Here is a 13,264-nt window from a genome sequence, read left to right on the forward strand (position 1 = left end):
TATGATTTATGTATGTTTGTGCTTTTACAACGTAACTGGCTTGCACTTGTGTAAATGAGGTTCTTTGCCAGGGACTCATCAACGAGGAACCTAACTACACAAAAGGGTGTAATGGCTCCAGTGGGAGCTTGCTTTAAACTTAACACTAGTACATTATTGTTCATGGTAACATACCTAACGTAATTCAGGCAAATTTTCATGTTATAAAAATACATAATACAGTCTTATAAGGAAGTATGATAGGACTAATTGTAATTGTTGGCTAACTTCCATCAATTTTAATTCTCTTCGATTTATTCTCCTCATTCTCTGCTATTATCCTCTTTGCTGGTTGCTTTTTCAACCCCTTCATTTTCCTGGTTTGTAATTTGCTTAGGTCTTGCTTCTGCATATGAATCCTTCCGTAAGTTGTACCAAAAGTATCATGGGAGATATTTTTCTTCTTCTTTGGCTATAAAACAAGAATATATTTAAAAATAATAAAATAAATCAAGAATATTATATTTAACTGTCTCTAACATTATGAATTGATACAATTTGTAACTATCTTACTATTTCCATTAGGGAGCACCCTTCAAATGCTATAGCATCTGTAACTGGTATAGATTTTTCTTCTCAAACTTAAATGGGCATTACAAATCACCTGGGGTCCCATTAAAACAAAATGCAGGTTCTAATTAGGGTGGGATCTGAGATTATGAATTTCTAACAATCCACAGGTTAACTGCCAGACTGCATTTTGAGAAGCAGGCTTACAGATTATCCTAACTATTGTCATGCATCAAGATAATTTCCTATGTTTAGATTAAGGAATTGTAACTATCATTGTAATCTTTATCGGCATTTCAGAAATGCCATTTCTATTTGTCTTTAGAAAATGCTTAAAAGCCAAAATATGCATTTGTGTAGTTTACACACTCTGTGCTCTGTATCCCCAGCCTCCATGATGCCCAAAACAATGCTCATTACTCTTATTAAAATTCTGAGTGAGAAAGCTGAGAAAAATTGTGTGTGTGTTATGTTTCTGTCTTGCTGAAACCTGGCAGTCTTGGCCATCAGAAAGCTCTCAGCCAAATTTTATGCCGCATTTCTTCAACTCTGCTATTATCCTCTATATATGACTTATTTGCTTCTTTCTCCTTTGCTTACCTCTGGGAGCCCTGTTATATATTTATTGCTTTCATTATATATGTCCTTTAATGTAATATACTGCAAATTGTTTGGGGAAAACAAGAATAGAATATGCAAATAATATGACACCAATCTTCAAGTCATGTACCTTGAGAGCTTTTGGCATTTTCATAGATAACTTATAAAGGTCATCTGATGCCAAGTGTGTCCTCCTTAGAACCAGATCCAATGAGGGTCCCATATCTTCCAATTCAATCCGCGGAGTTCTGCAACCAGATTTTTTCAACAGCAACCTATATGGAAATAGGAATAAAGAAAAGCTGCTTTCACTTTAGAAAAGTCCTTCCCTCAAAATATTTCTGTTAGAGAGAATTATAGTTCCATAAAATGACATTAAATGTCTACAAAGGGTAAGCTTAGTTAGTATAAAAATTTGAATAGGATCTTTGAAACAAGATGATTCACAAGGTCTTATGTGGCTTGCTCTAAGACTGCGGGAGGTAAATCAACTCATTTAGAATAAACTCTTTTCTACAGCAAACATTTACTGATCTCCCTAAACTGGAATGGACTTAAAAATCTTAATGTAAACAAAACCACAACTTTCTGGATACTGTGTGTCCAAAACAGCTCTGGATCTGGAAACATGAGAGAGGGAGGAGACAGTGCAAATTATTCTGTGATACCAAGAACAGGTAAAGACAGTGCAAATTATTACACTCGATTTGTTACAGCAGCCAGGTCTCTACAAGAAAAAAAGGATTGATTGAATAAAAATGTTTATAAAAGACTAGCCTTTTTATACAAAAAATAGGGTATGGGAGAGGCAGCAGTGGACACGGGAGAAGAGATGAAAGAACCAAAGAGGAAAACATCGCAAGGAATACCCAGGAGAGCAGCGAACAACAGGAAGCAGAAGGCAGTGTGCAAAAGCCCGTGCTCAGCAGCCCTTTGAGCCCTAAGTGTGTCACGTGCAGATGAGCCAACCAAAAGTCCACTCATGGAGACGCACTTACTGGCTGCCAAGGAGTGATAATAATAGATATGTTGTAATGGACCCAGCAATGTATACCCACTTGAACAAGGGGGAAAAAAAAAATCAGGCTATGATACGTAAAGAGCAGAAGTGTTAAAAACAACAACAAAAACCTATATTAGCATTAAAAGTTAAAAATGAGTTTTAGTACAGGGCTTGAGGGTGCAAGCACAGGAAAAAGTACACCCTAAATGGCAGCCCTACGCCACTCCTTCACAGTGGCTCCAGGAAAAAAAAAATCGCAGAAAATGCCTGTTTCAGGCTCACTGGGGGAAAATATTTTTAGAAGCTAAAATTGGCTGATATCAGGATATCTTCCCTAAAAGTTCATTCAAAGACCACAGGGGGGAGTGACCATTTGACTCTGCGATGGCAAATGTACTTTGGCATTTGTATCCACATTTTTAGCACTTCCAAATAACTGATACTTGTAATGATAAACTCATATACTTCATTAAGATAAAAAGCACAGTAGAAGAATCAGAGAAATTATAAAATTTCAACTAGAAAGATTTTCTACCACCTAAAATGCTAATTTTCAGTTAACGGGAAAACCTGTCAACCAGAATAGCTTATTCCATGCCTGTTGGAGTCATATCACCCAAACACCACTGTACATGGCACAACAGTTAAGCACTCAGCTTAAATGGCAGTTCTAGGCCACCCAGCAGCTCCATGAGAGAAAGATCTGGCTGTCTGTAGAAAGCCAAGAAAACCTTATGTGGCAGTTCTACTCTGTCACACGGGGTCAGCACCCAACAACACATAACTACCAATGTTGCTATTTTATTAAAAAAAAATTAAGCTACAGTACTATACTATCTGTGTAGATGATATTGACTATTTCACTGATTATATTTACTGGCATATCAAACTGATAGAAACACAAGTTTTAACAGTTTTCATTTTATTGAATTGAGAAGAGATTTATCATACTTTCCCTTTATTAAATTTTAATAGTGAAATCAGAATATAAAATAGAGACTGTAATTTCTATTATAGTTTAAAAATTACTTAGGTTTAAAATATATCAAACAATACTTAATCATATGGCAGATGCCTTATTCTTCTATATACACACACATACCTACAACTTTTATTCTTCATGTTGGAAACTAAAAACTTCAAAACAGTCCCTATAGATCAAGAGGTTCTCCAACTTCAGTGTCAGAAATAAGAGTTTTCTATTGTGTGCTTAGTATTACATTTTTCATACTAATGGGTTTGCTTTTCTTTATTGATAAACTGAATTCCTCAACTGCTAATCCTTTAAAAATTAATCTAACCTGCTAATTACTATTTCCACAGGAGCAATTTTTTTTTAAGTTGTTCAATGATCACTTTTAATTCATTAATTTTCTCTATGCAAATATAGGGGAGCTCTGGTAGCATAGTGGCTAAGACACTTGCCTGCTAACCAGACGGCTGGCGGTTCAAACCCACCAGCCACTCCTCGGAAGGAAGGCTGGGCAATCCTACTTCCGTAGTGATACTGCCTCGGAAACCCAAGGAGGGGTCGCTATGAGTTGGGTTTGACTCGACGGCACATAACAACAACATGCAAATATAGAATTTATAAGTTGATTTTGGGGATCATGTAAAGCAAAATGAAGACATGATTAGACATTCATCATAAAAAAAGCACTAAAATATACTTTCCTTCACCCTAATTCCATCATACACACTGTGATTTTTCCTGAGAGACAGACATTTCCATCCCAGGCCTTCATGTTATCAGCCAAACACTGCCCAGAAGTTTTGCATCACAGCCTAATACCCCCACCTCAGACCCTAACATTCTTCTGCTTTTCTTATAAATTCTAACTCAAAAGTAATTTTCAGTTCTCCAAGATTATATGGCATAAAATGCAGGGATACAAAAACCAACCTCTCAGACTGGCTCTGGCTGGTAGATATGCTAAGAGGCAATTTCTACATATTGTACATATTTGTATTAAAGCCTGAAAAAGACTGTTTCTTAAATAAGATTGTCTCTCTTGTTCAAACTGTAACTTCCTGATTTTTCCCTTCCATTCCCCTCTCTTCAGTTGACATTATCTGTTTTCATTATTTAAACTTCTTGACTATAATGCTGTGTTTGCTTTTTAGGGTACATTAATCACTTCCTGCTATTCCATATTTCTCCCTGTAAAATATAACCAATACCATAGCAAAGACATACATGGCAGTTACTAAAAATTTTCTGTTTCATACTAATGGCTCTAACTATAGTCAGACCCTACAGTGAATACAATACTCCAAGGAATAGAAAAGGTCACTCACATATGAAGAATTAATCATTATAGAATGCGTAGGAAGAGGTCAATAATGCTATCATTTATTCCTCTAAAAGGTCAGGTGAATGTTATATTATGTTCACAGGTCCTTTCATTCAAGAAGCTCAAAATCATCTTTTAAACCTTATTAATCTTCACAAATAATGTGTGTGAATATTAAGCATTACAACTTATAGATAAACTGCTTAAGGGCTAAACTGCAGTAGTTAAGAAACAAGGCAAGGACATGGCAGTGCAACATGAGAATGCCTGGGGTGCTACTTTAATTCAAGCACCTTTCTCTGGCATGCTCCCATCTATATGTGCACTTCCCCCAATAAAGTACAACTATCAACTCACAGATCTCAGAGGAAGGAAATGACCTATTCAGAATCGCTCCACTCTGCAAAGGAAGAAACATAGGCCCTGAGAAGCAATGGGCTGCCCACATCATGTGGCTGAGCCTGGCCCAGAGCCAGGTCACTAGGCTCAGAGGTGATGCTTACTTCCTGCATCTCTTCTTCCTCCCCTTCCCCTCCCAAGCATGGCACACACCCTGAATGTAAAGCTGAGCCCGGCATTTAGTGGTATTTTCCATACAGCTCACTCTCAATCATGCTGCCCATTTTCCATTACAAATCAATAAGCAACAAGCATTAAAGGAACAGATGGAACACTTGTGAAAACTTTTATACTAGGAGCTCTGATTTTAAAAATTCAAACTTTTTTTTTTTCATTATGGGAGATGCCATACTAACTATATTCTTTTTTTTTTTAAACTTTTATTGTGAAAACACACAGCGTTAAGACATTCGCCAACATAGTAACTTCCATATTTACAGCTCATGGACATTGATGACATTTTTCATGTTGGGCCCCATTAATACTAACCTTTTCCGAAATATTCCACCACCCTTAGCATAAACTCAATGCCCTGCAAACAAAAGCTTCCCCGTTCCCCCTCCCTCCTACCTCTGGTAATCACTAACAATCTTTGGTTTACATATACTTTTTTTTTTTTCCTCCCAACCTATCTAGAAGCCATATTCTTCTTAAAGTAAACACATGAGATGGATACATGTAGTTATACTGCTGGTGTGCTGGTTCTGAAGTCTGACTTGCCCTTTCTCTGCCCATTTTGCTTTATTCTCTCAGCATTTATTTGCTTCTTCCTTTATAAATTAATCTCTCTTTTCATTAAATATAAGTTCTGGTACAAGCAAACACTTTCCTTGAAATTGCTGACCATGAAAGAGTTTCAGGTTATTCTTACCATTCATTTCTCAATAACACATACTTTCATATTTGTACCTCCTTTGTATCCCCAAAGTCTCTACATTTAAGAATTTTCAAAAGGAATTTTTTTTGTTACTAATTTTTCATCTTTGATTTCTTATTCTCTAAATATGAGCCACCTACGTCATAGTATAAAATGTCTTAAACACTCATTACCATTGAGTCGATTCTGACTCATAGCAACCTCCACTGGGCTTCCAAGGCTATAAATCAAAATTATTTTTATTTGTATTTTTATTGTGATTTGGGTGAAAGTTTACAGAGCAAATTCATTTTCCATACAGCAGCTCACATATACTTTGTCTCATGACATTGACTACAATTTACCACAATGCAACAGCTCTCTTCTCACTTCCTCCCCAAGTTACCTCTTCCCTGTGTCCTTTTCTCCCATGCACTCACTCTTGCTCCCTGAGCTGTCTCCTGTGCATACACAATCCTTCTATTCTCCCATGATTGATCTCTCCAAGGACTATATCTACCTAATGTAAATGTTCAGCTCATATGCCTGTCTTTTGTTTGGCTGGAAGCCACAGGAGTGGGTTCAATTCCAGACCTCAAGGGTAGCTAGGGGCCATAGTCTCAGAGGTTCCACCAGTCTCTATCAGACCAGCAAACCTGCTCCTTTGTGTGTGTGTGTGATTTTGAGTTTTATTCCACATACCAAGGCTGTAAAAATCTTTATGGAAACAGACTGCTTTAACTTTCTTCTGCAGAGAGGCTGGTGGGTTCAAACCACCATCCTTTTGGTTAGCAGCCAAATGCCTTAACCACTACACCACAAGAACTCCTTATAATATGTCTTGGAAGCCCCCAACCAAATGTAGACATTCCAACAACAGATTTAAATGGTTCTCAATCTCAATTAGCTAAAACTAATTTTAAAATGCCTAATTACATCATAGGAGCTATGGTAGCATAGGGCCTAAGGCACCTGACTGGTAACCAGAGGCTGCCGGTTCAAACCCACCAGACACTCCTCAGAAGGTAGGTTGGGCAATCTACTTCCGTACTGATACTGCCTCTGCAACCCAAGGAGGGGTCACTATGAGTCGGGTCCAACTCAACGGCACATAACAACAACAACAATTACATCGTAATCATTTGGGTACTTACTGCATTTTGCCTTTCTTTTTAATGAAAGGAAAATAGAAAAACAAGTGGTAATACTAATGATATGGTCAAAACAAACAAAGATGGAAATCATTCGTTGCCAAAAGAGGTGCATATTTAGTTTCATTTGGATGTTCACTGGACATAAGCTGGTCTTCCACGTATTACATTTTAAAGGAAAAATAAAAAAATTGAAAGCCATGTAAGAAATGCTGAAACCCACAAACGGCTGCATAAGCAAGCAGTACTGTATGCACCACAGTGTCAGCGCCGAGCCCACAAGCAGTGCTGCTGTGCCACAGCTCAAAATGTGCATCGAAGTCTGTTCACTGGACAAAGAAAGGTAGCTTGCTAGCACTTATATAAGTAGGAGGTACAAGGAGTAATCTGGAGAAAGAGGTTAAAATGCATCTCGCTATTAAATCGTCTTGTTCCCTTCAGATTCTGCTTTTTGAGACCTAGGGTTTTGAGATTTAGTTGGCCTAACCTAAGACAAGTAGCTTAGTGCTCCAAATCCAGTGAGGAAAAATAAAGAGATACTGCATAAAGCTGGGGGAGGTCAGGACTGAATTAGTGCTCTAGGTGCAGATTGAATGTAGCATTAGATGCCCAGGGGCCCTGGGAAACAGGATTTCAAAAGTATAGGTTAACAGGGGGATCATCAAACTGAGGGTCAGCACAGAGCTGTGAGACTGCTATTCTGCAAATTCTCCAGACTTTGGGCTTGACACCAATTCCAGTTCTAAGCACTGTAAAACAGTCACAAGAAAATACTAATCCTGAGGATTTACAAAAGCATGCTAAACCGATGGACTTACTTATAGCTTCGAAAGTGAATCTTCCCATTCAGTGCAGTGAAGTGCAGAATATACTCTAAACCAGCCAGGCGGATATTTGATACTGCGGGGCCTCTGAAGAAATCTAAAAGCACAGACTAAGTTGTTTTTTTTTTTTTTTTAAAGAAAGACCAAAATACTTTTAAAATTTAGTTATGAAGTGCTACATTCAATGCTCAGTTTTATTCTAATACTTATGTAAAACTTACCTAAGATAGGCAGCACAAAAAATGATCTCTGAAAAATGTCTGAAGCCACCCCCACCACCGCTTTCTATCCTTTAATCCTCATGACTTTCTGTGATTAGTTCAGAGTCCAGTAATTTTTCATTTCTGAAGTTCTTTTCCCTCAAAGCCAATGCTACCATAGGAGCATATATTTATCATATACTTAGAAAATTTCCACAAAAATGGTTGTTCCAACTTTGACTATTAAAATAAAGCTAATAACCAGTTTTTGTTTTATGGGGGAGGCCAATACAACTCTAACAAGAAATCTCAATGGTGTGAGCAAAGGAAAACCGCCTTCATAAAGTTTTAAAACCAGAAAAGAACCTTTAAGATCGGTGAAGTAGGGTGTTTTCTCAGCATGTGGCACTTGTACCGCACACTAGTGACACCAATGAATGATTTTAGATGTCTCACAGACAAATATAGATTATTATGTATGTGCTTATTTTATTGGATATGGTTTTCCATTTAGGGTAGGGGCATAAAGTTTCAGTAGAAAAGAGAAGTGTCAATTTAAAGAAAAACCTCCAGTGAACATAGTATGGATATAGTATGGACTTGGCTAAAATCATGAAAGTGTTAACATGAATGAAAGAAAACTACAAAATAGAAATCAAGATTGATTCCCTCATGTTACAGCTGAGAAAACTGAACTTCAAACAGTCTAAATGGAAATACATAAATAAACATTTAGCAAAGTACATCCAGCTTAATTATGTAAAGAAGAGCTGCCCCAAGGCAGGTGATGTGGGAAACCAGAAACCCCCATGTGTACCACCCAGGACTTCCTTTCCTCTTTTCATGAGCTATCCCATACATATGCTGGGCAGTATCTCCACGTGTATGGCTATATACATTGTTTGTTCTTTGCTCTCCTTTCTTTTTTTATCTTTTAGTTTTATTGTGGTAAAAGACATAACAAAACACTTGCCATTTTAACCATTTTTAAGAATAGAAGTCAATGACAAATCATATTCAGTATGCTGTGCAACCATCACTATCCACTTCCAAATGTTTTTCATCACCACAAACAGAAACTTAATGCCCTCTTCAGCAGTAACTCCCCATTCTCCATGACACGCCCCAGCACCTGGTAATGACTGATACACTTTTGTCTCTATGCATTAGCCTTTTCTAAATTTCATATAAATGAGACCCTACAATATATGTCCTTTTATGGCTGACTTGTATCACTCAGCATAATGTTTTCGAGGTTCGTCCATGTCAACACATGTCTAAGAACTTCATTTTTCTTTATGGATGAATAATATTAATAATATTCCACTGTATGTGTAAAAATACACACACACACCCCACATTTTGTTCATCTTTCATTTGTTGAGGGATGCTTGGACTGTTTCCACCTCTTGGTTATTGTGAATAATGATGCAATGAAAACTGGTGTACACGGATCTATTTGTGTCCCTGCTTTCAACACCTTGTGGTATATACATACCAAGGTGTACAATTGTTGGGTCATATATAATTCTGTGTTTAATAACTCTTAGATGAAGTACCAAACTGTTTTCTACAGCTGCTGTTCTTTTCTCATGGTTAACTAAAGAAAACCCTAACTAAAATAAAAATGCATCATAAATATATAAAACAGATACGAGTGTATGTGCACAGGTTTACTCACTCTTCCCTACTCCCTCCTAAAACAAAAATCCTCAGAACATTTTACAAAACAACTTTGCACTTTTTCAAGGTATTCTGATCTAACATTGTCATTAATGAAGAGTTTTCCCATGACTTGCCAAGCCCTAAGTTTCTTTTAGTCAAGTTAATAAAGCCCCATTCATTGGTGTGGTAGCGTTAACTGAACTCAGACTAGTTCTGAGGAAAAAAATATGTGTATTCCAGTCTGCTCTGAAATTGCTTTCATAATGCAAAATTTCTAGGCATATGTGCTTTTTACATTAGCTTTTAAGAATGAAATGAAGGAAGAAATTTCTTTTTTTTTTTTTTTTAATTGTGATTTGGGTGAAATTTTACAGAGCAAATTCACATACACTGTCTCATGACACTGACTCCAACTTACCACAATGCAACAGCTCCTCTCTCACTTCCTCCCCATAGTTACCTCTTCCCTGTGTCCTTCCCTCCATGCACTCCTGCCCCCTGAGCTGTCTCCTTGTGCATTCATAGCCCTTCTATTTTCCCATGATTGTTCTCTCCAAGAAATGCATCTACCTAGTGTAAAAGTTCAACTCATATGCCTATCTTTTTTTTTTTAAATTGTGATTTGGTTGAAAATTTACAAAGCAAATTCACTTTCCACACAGCAGTTCACAGACATTTTGCTTCACAACATTGACTACAATTTACCCCAATGCAACAGCTCCCCTCCCACTTCCTCCTGATAATTACCTCTTCCCTGTGTCCATCCCTCCACACCTTCCTGCCCCCCGAGCTGTCTCCCAGTACATAAGCAGCCCTTCTTTCTCCTATGCTTGTTCTCTCCAAGGAGTGTATCTATCTCAGGTACATGTTCAACCCTTATGCTTGTCTTTTTTTGGCTGGAAGCCACAGGTGTGAGTTCAATTCCAGACCTGAAGGGTAGCTAGAGGCAGGCCATAGTCTCAGAGGTTCCACCAAGCTCTATCAGATCAGCAAACCTGGTCCCTTCTTTTTTTTTTTTCCCCAAATGATTTTGAGTTTTGTTCCACATCATTCTCCCACTCTATTCAGGATCTCCTACAGAGAGCCCCCTCTGAGTGGTTGACAGTGGTAGCTGGGCACCATCTAATTCTTCTGGTCTCATAGTCATATAGGCTGAGGATCGTATGGTGTACCAGTTGCTTGGACTAATTGTTTCCATGCATCTTTGGTTTTCTTCATTCTTCTCTGCTCTGGACAAGGAGAGACCAATCATTGCATCTAGATGACTGCTTGCAAGTTTTTTAGATCCTAGTTGCTACTCATGAAAGTAGGACATGGAACAATGTTTTGTGTAGTATGTTATGCCAATTGAGCTTGATGTTCCCTGCGATTATGGTCCTGAGCCCACAGGTCCAACTACTCACTCCCTCTGGGTAGCTGGCTGTGACCAAGAAGTGACTACAACCTTGCCCCTTGTCAGCTCTACTAAATACTGGGAATTCTTACAGAACATACTAATACACTTGTAGAAACACTGTGTGCCAACTCTATACATGGTCTTGGGCACACTCCCCCCTGCATGTTGTTGTTATGTGCCATCAAGTTGGACCTGACTCATAGAGACCCGTTCTTGGGTGTCCGAGGCAGTATCACTAAGGAAGTGATTGCCCAACCTTCCTTCCGAGGAGTGGCTGGTGGGTTTGAACCACCAGCCTTCTGGTTAGCAGCTAAGTGCCTTAGGCATCACACTACCAGAACTCCTCCCCACTGCATAGACATACCTAATAGTTCTTCAGCCTGTCCACCCATTTATCCACCCATATATCCATTTTCGCCTTCACTGACAACGCAGTACTGTATGTGCAAAAGGGTTCATCAATGTTGTCTGTACCGCCCATGTACCTCTCTATGTCTTCCTCTTCCTCAATGCCACCGTGTTCATCACTCACATTTGGTACCCTGCCCTTCTCTTCACCCAAATCAATACCTGTCTCTACCTATCTAACAGTGTTCCGTACCCTCCTCTCCCACCCTTGGTAACCAACAAAGAAAATTTTCTTCCATAGATAAACCTTTCCTTGACCTTTTACAGTAACAAGACTAATACAACATTTGTCCTTCTGTGTTGACTTATTTCACTCAGCATAATGTCTTCCAAGTTCATCCACATTATGTGGTATTTTGGAGATTCTATGTTATTCTTTAGGGTTGCATAATATTCCATTGTGTGTATGTACCATAGTTTGGTTATCCATTCTTCAGCTGATGGACACCTAGGTTGTTTCCATCTTTTGGCTATTGTAAATAGTGCTGTGATGGACATGGGTGTGCATATATCTGTTCTTGTCCTGGCTCTCACTTCTTTAGGATATATACCTTGTAGTGGAATAGCTAGGTCGAATGGTATTTCTAACTCCAACTTTTTAAGGAATCGCCATACTGCTTTCCACAGTGTTTGTACCATTTTACAGTCCCACCAGCGGTGTATGAGAGTCCCAGTCTCTCCACATCCTCACCATTTGTTATTTTCTGTCTTGTTGAACTTTGCTACTAGTGCTGGGGCAAGATGGTATCACACTGTTGTTTTGATTTGCACCTCCCTAATGGCTAATGATTGTGAGCATTTCTTCATATGTTTGTTGGCCACCTCAATATCCTCTTTGGTGAAGTGTCTACTCATGTCTTCTGCCCATTTTTTAATTGGATTGTCTTTTTGTTGTTGAGGTATTGGAGTTTTCTAGAAATTCTAGTAAGTCCCTCATCAGACATGTCATTGCCGGATATTTTCTCCCAATCTGGTTTCTCTTTTGGAGGAGTCTTTGGAAACACATAAACATTTAATATTTAGAAGGTCTCATTCATCTAGTTTCTCTTCTGCTGTTTGTGCATTTTGGGTTATGCTTGATAGTCTATTTATGCCACATATTAGGGCCCCTAAATTGTCCCCCAGTTTTTCCTTGAGGAATTTTATAGCTTTAGGTTCCACATTTAAGTCTTTGATCCATCTGGAGTTAGTTTTTGTCTACGGTGTGAGGTACAGATCTTGCTTCATTTTTCTGCAAATGGATATCCAGTTTTGCCAGCACCATTTATTAAACAAGCATTCCCTTCCCCATTTAATGGATTTCAGCCCTTTGTCAAATATCAGCTGACCACAGGTTGACGGATCTATTTCTGGGTCCTCAATCCTATTCCACTGGTCTGTGTGTTTGTCATTATAATATCAATACCAGGCAGTTTTGACTACGGTGGCTGTATAGTAGGTTTTGAGATCCAGCAGTGTGAGACCCCACTTTGTTCTTATTCAACGGTGCTTTGCTTATCCCAGTTCTCTTTCCTTTCCATATAAAGTTAGTGATTGCCTTTTTTCCATATCCTTCAAGAATGTTGTTAGGACTTGGATTGGGATTGCATGCAATGTATAGATTGTTTTGCGTAGAACTGACACAATGTTCACTCTTCCTATCCATGAGCATGGTATATTCTTCCATTTATGTAGTTCTCTTATGGTCTCCTGAAGTAGTCTTTTATAGTTTTCTTTGTACCGGTCTTTTGTGTTCCTGGTAAGATTTATTCCCAAGTATTTGACTTTTTTTGGTAGCTATTGTAAATGGTATTGATTTTCTTATTTCTTTTTCAGCAATCTCTTTGCTGGTGTAGGGGAATCCAACTGATTTTTGGATGTTGATCTTATATCCTGCCACGATGCTAAATGTCTCAATTAGTTCCAGTAGATTTTTGACT

At 38.3% G+C, this 13,264-nt stretch overlaps 1 protein-coding gene across 1 annotated transcript in view; it reads right to left on the reverse strand.

The window, feature by feature from the left end:
• Nucleotides 1–262: 262 nt before the first annotated feature.
• RPF2 (ribosome production factor 2 homolog) overlaps nt 263–13,264 on the reverse strand; it is a 62,127-nt gene continuing 49,125 nt past the window's right edge. The window contains exons 8-10 of the mRNA XM_007940796.2: nt 7,671–7,773; nt 1,280–1,424; nt 263–451 (exon numbers count right to left, since the gene is read on the reverse strand). Coding sequence (XP_007938987.1) covers nt 263–451; nt 1,280–1,424; nt 7,671–7,773 — 437 coding nt within the window. The remainder of the gene's footprint in view (nt 452–1,279; nt 1,425–7,670; nt 7,774–13,264) is intronic.

Source organism: Orycteropus afer, unplaced genomic scaffold, assembly GCF_000298275.1.
Source record: "Orycteropus afer afer isolate SDZICR_OR568_19922 unplaced genomic scaffold, OryAfe1.0 scaffold00072, whole genome shotgun sequence".
Lineage (NCBI taxonomy): Eukaryota > Metazoa > Chordata > Mammalia > Tubulidentata > Orycteropodidae > Orycteropus > Orycteropus afer.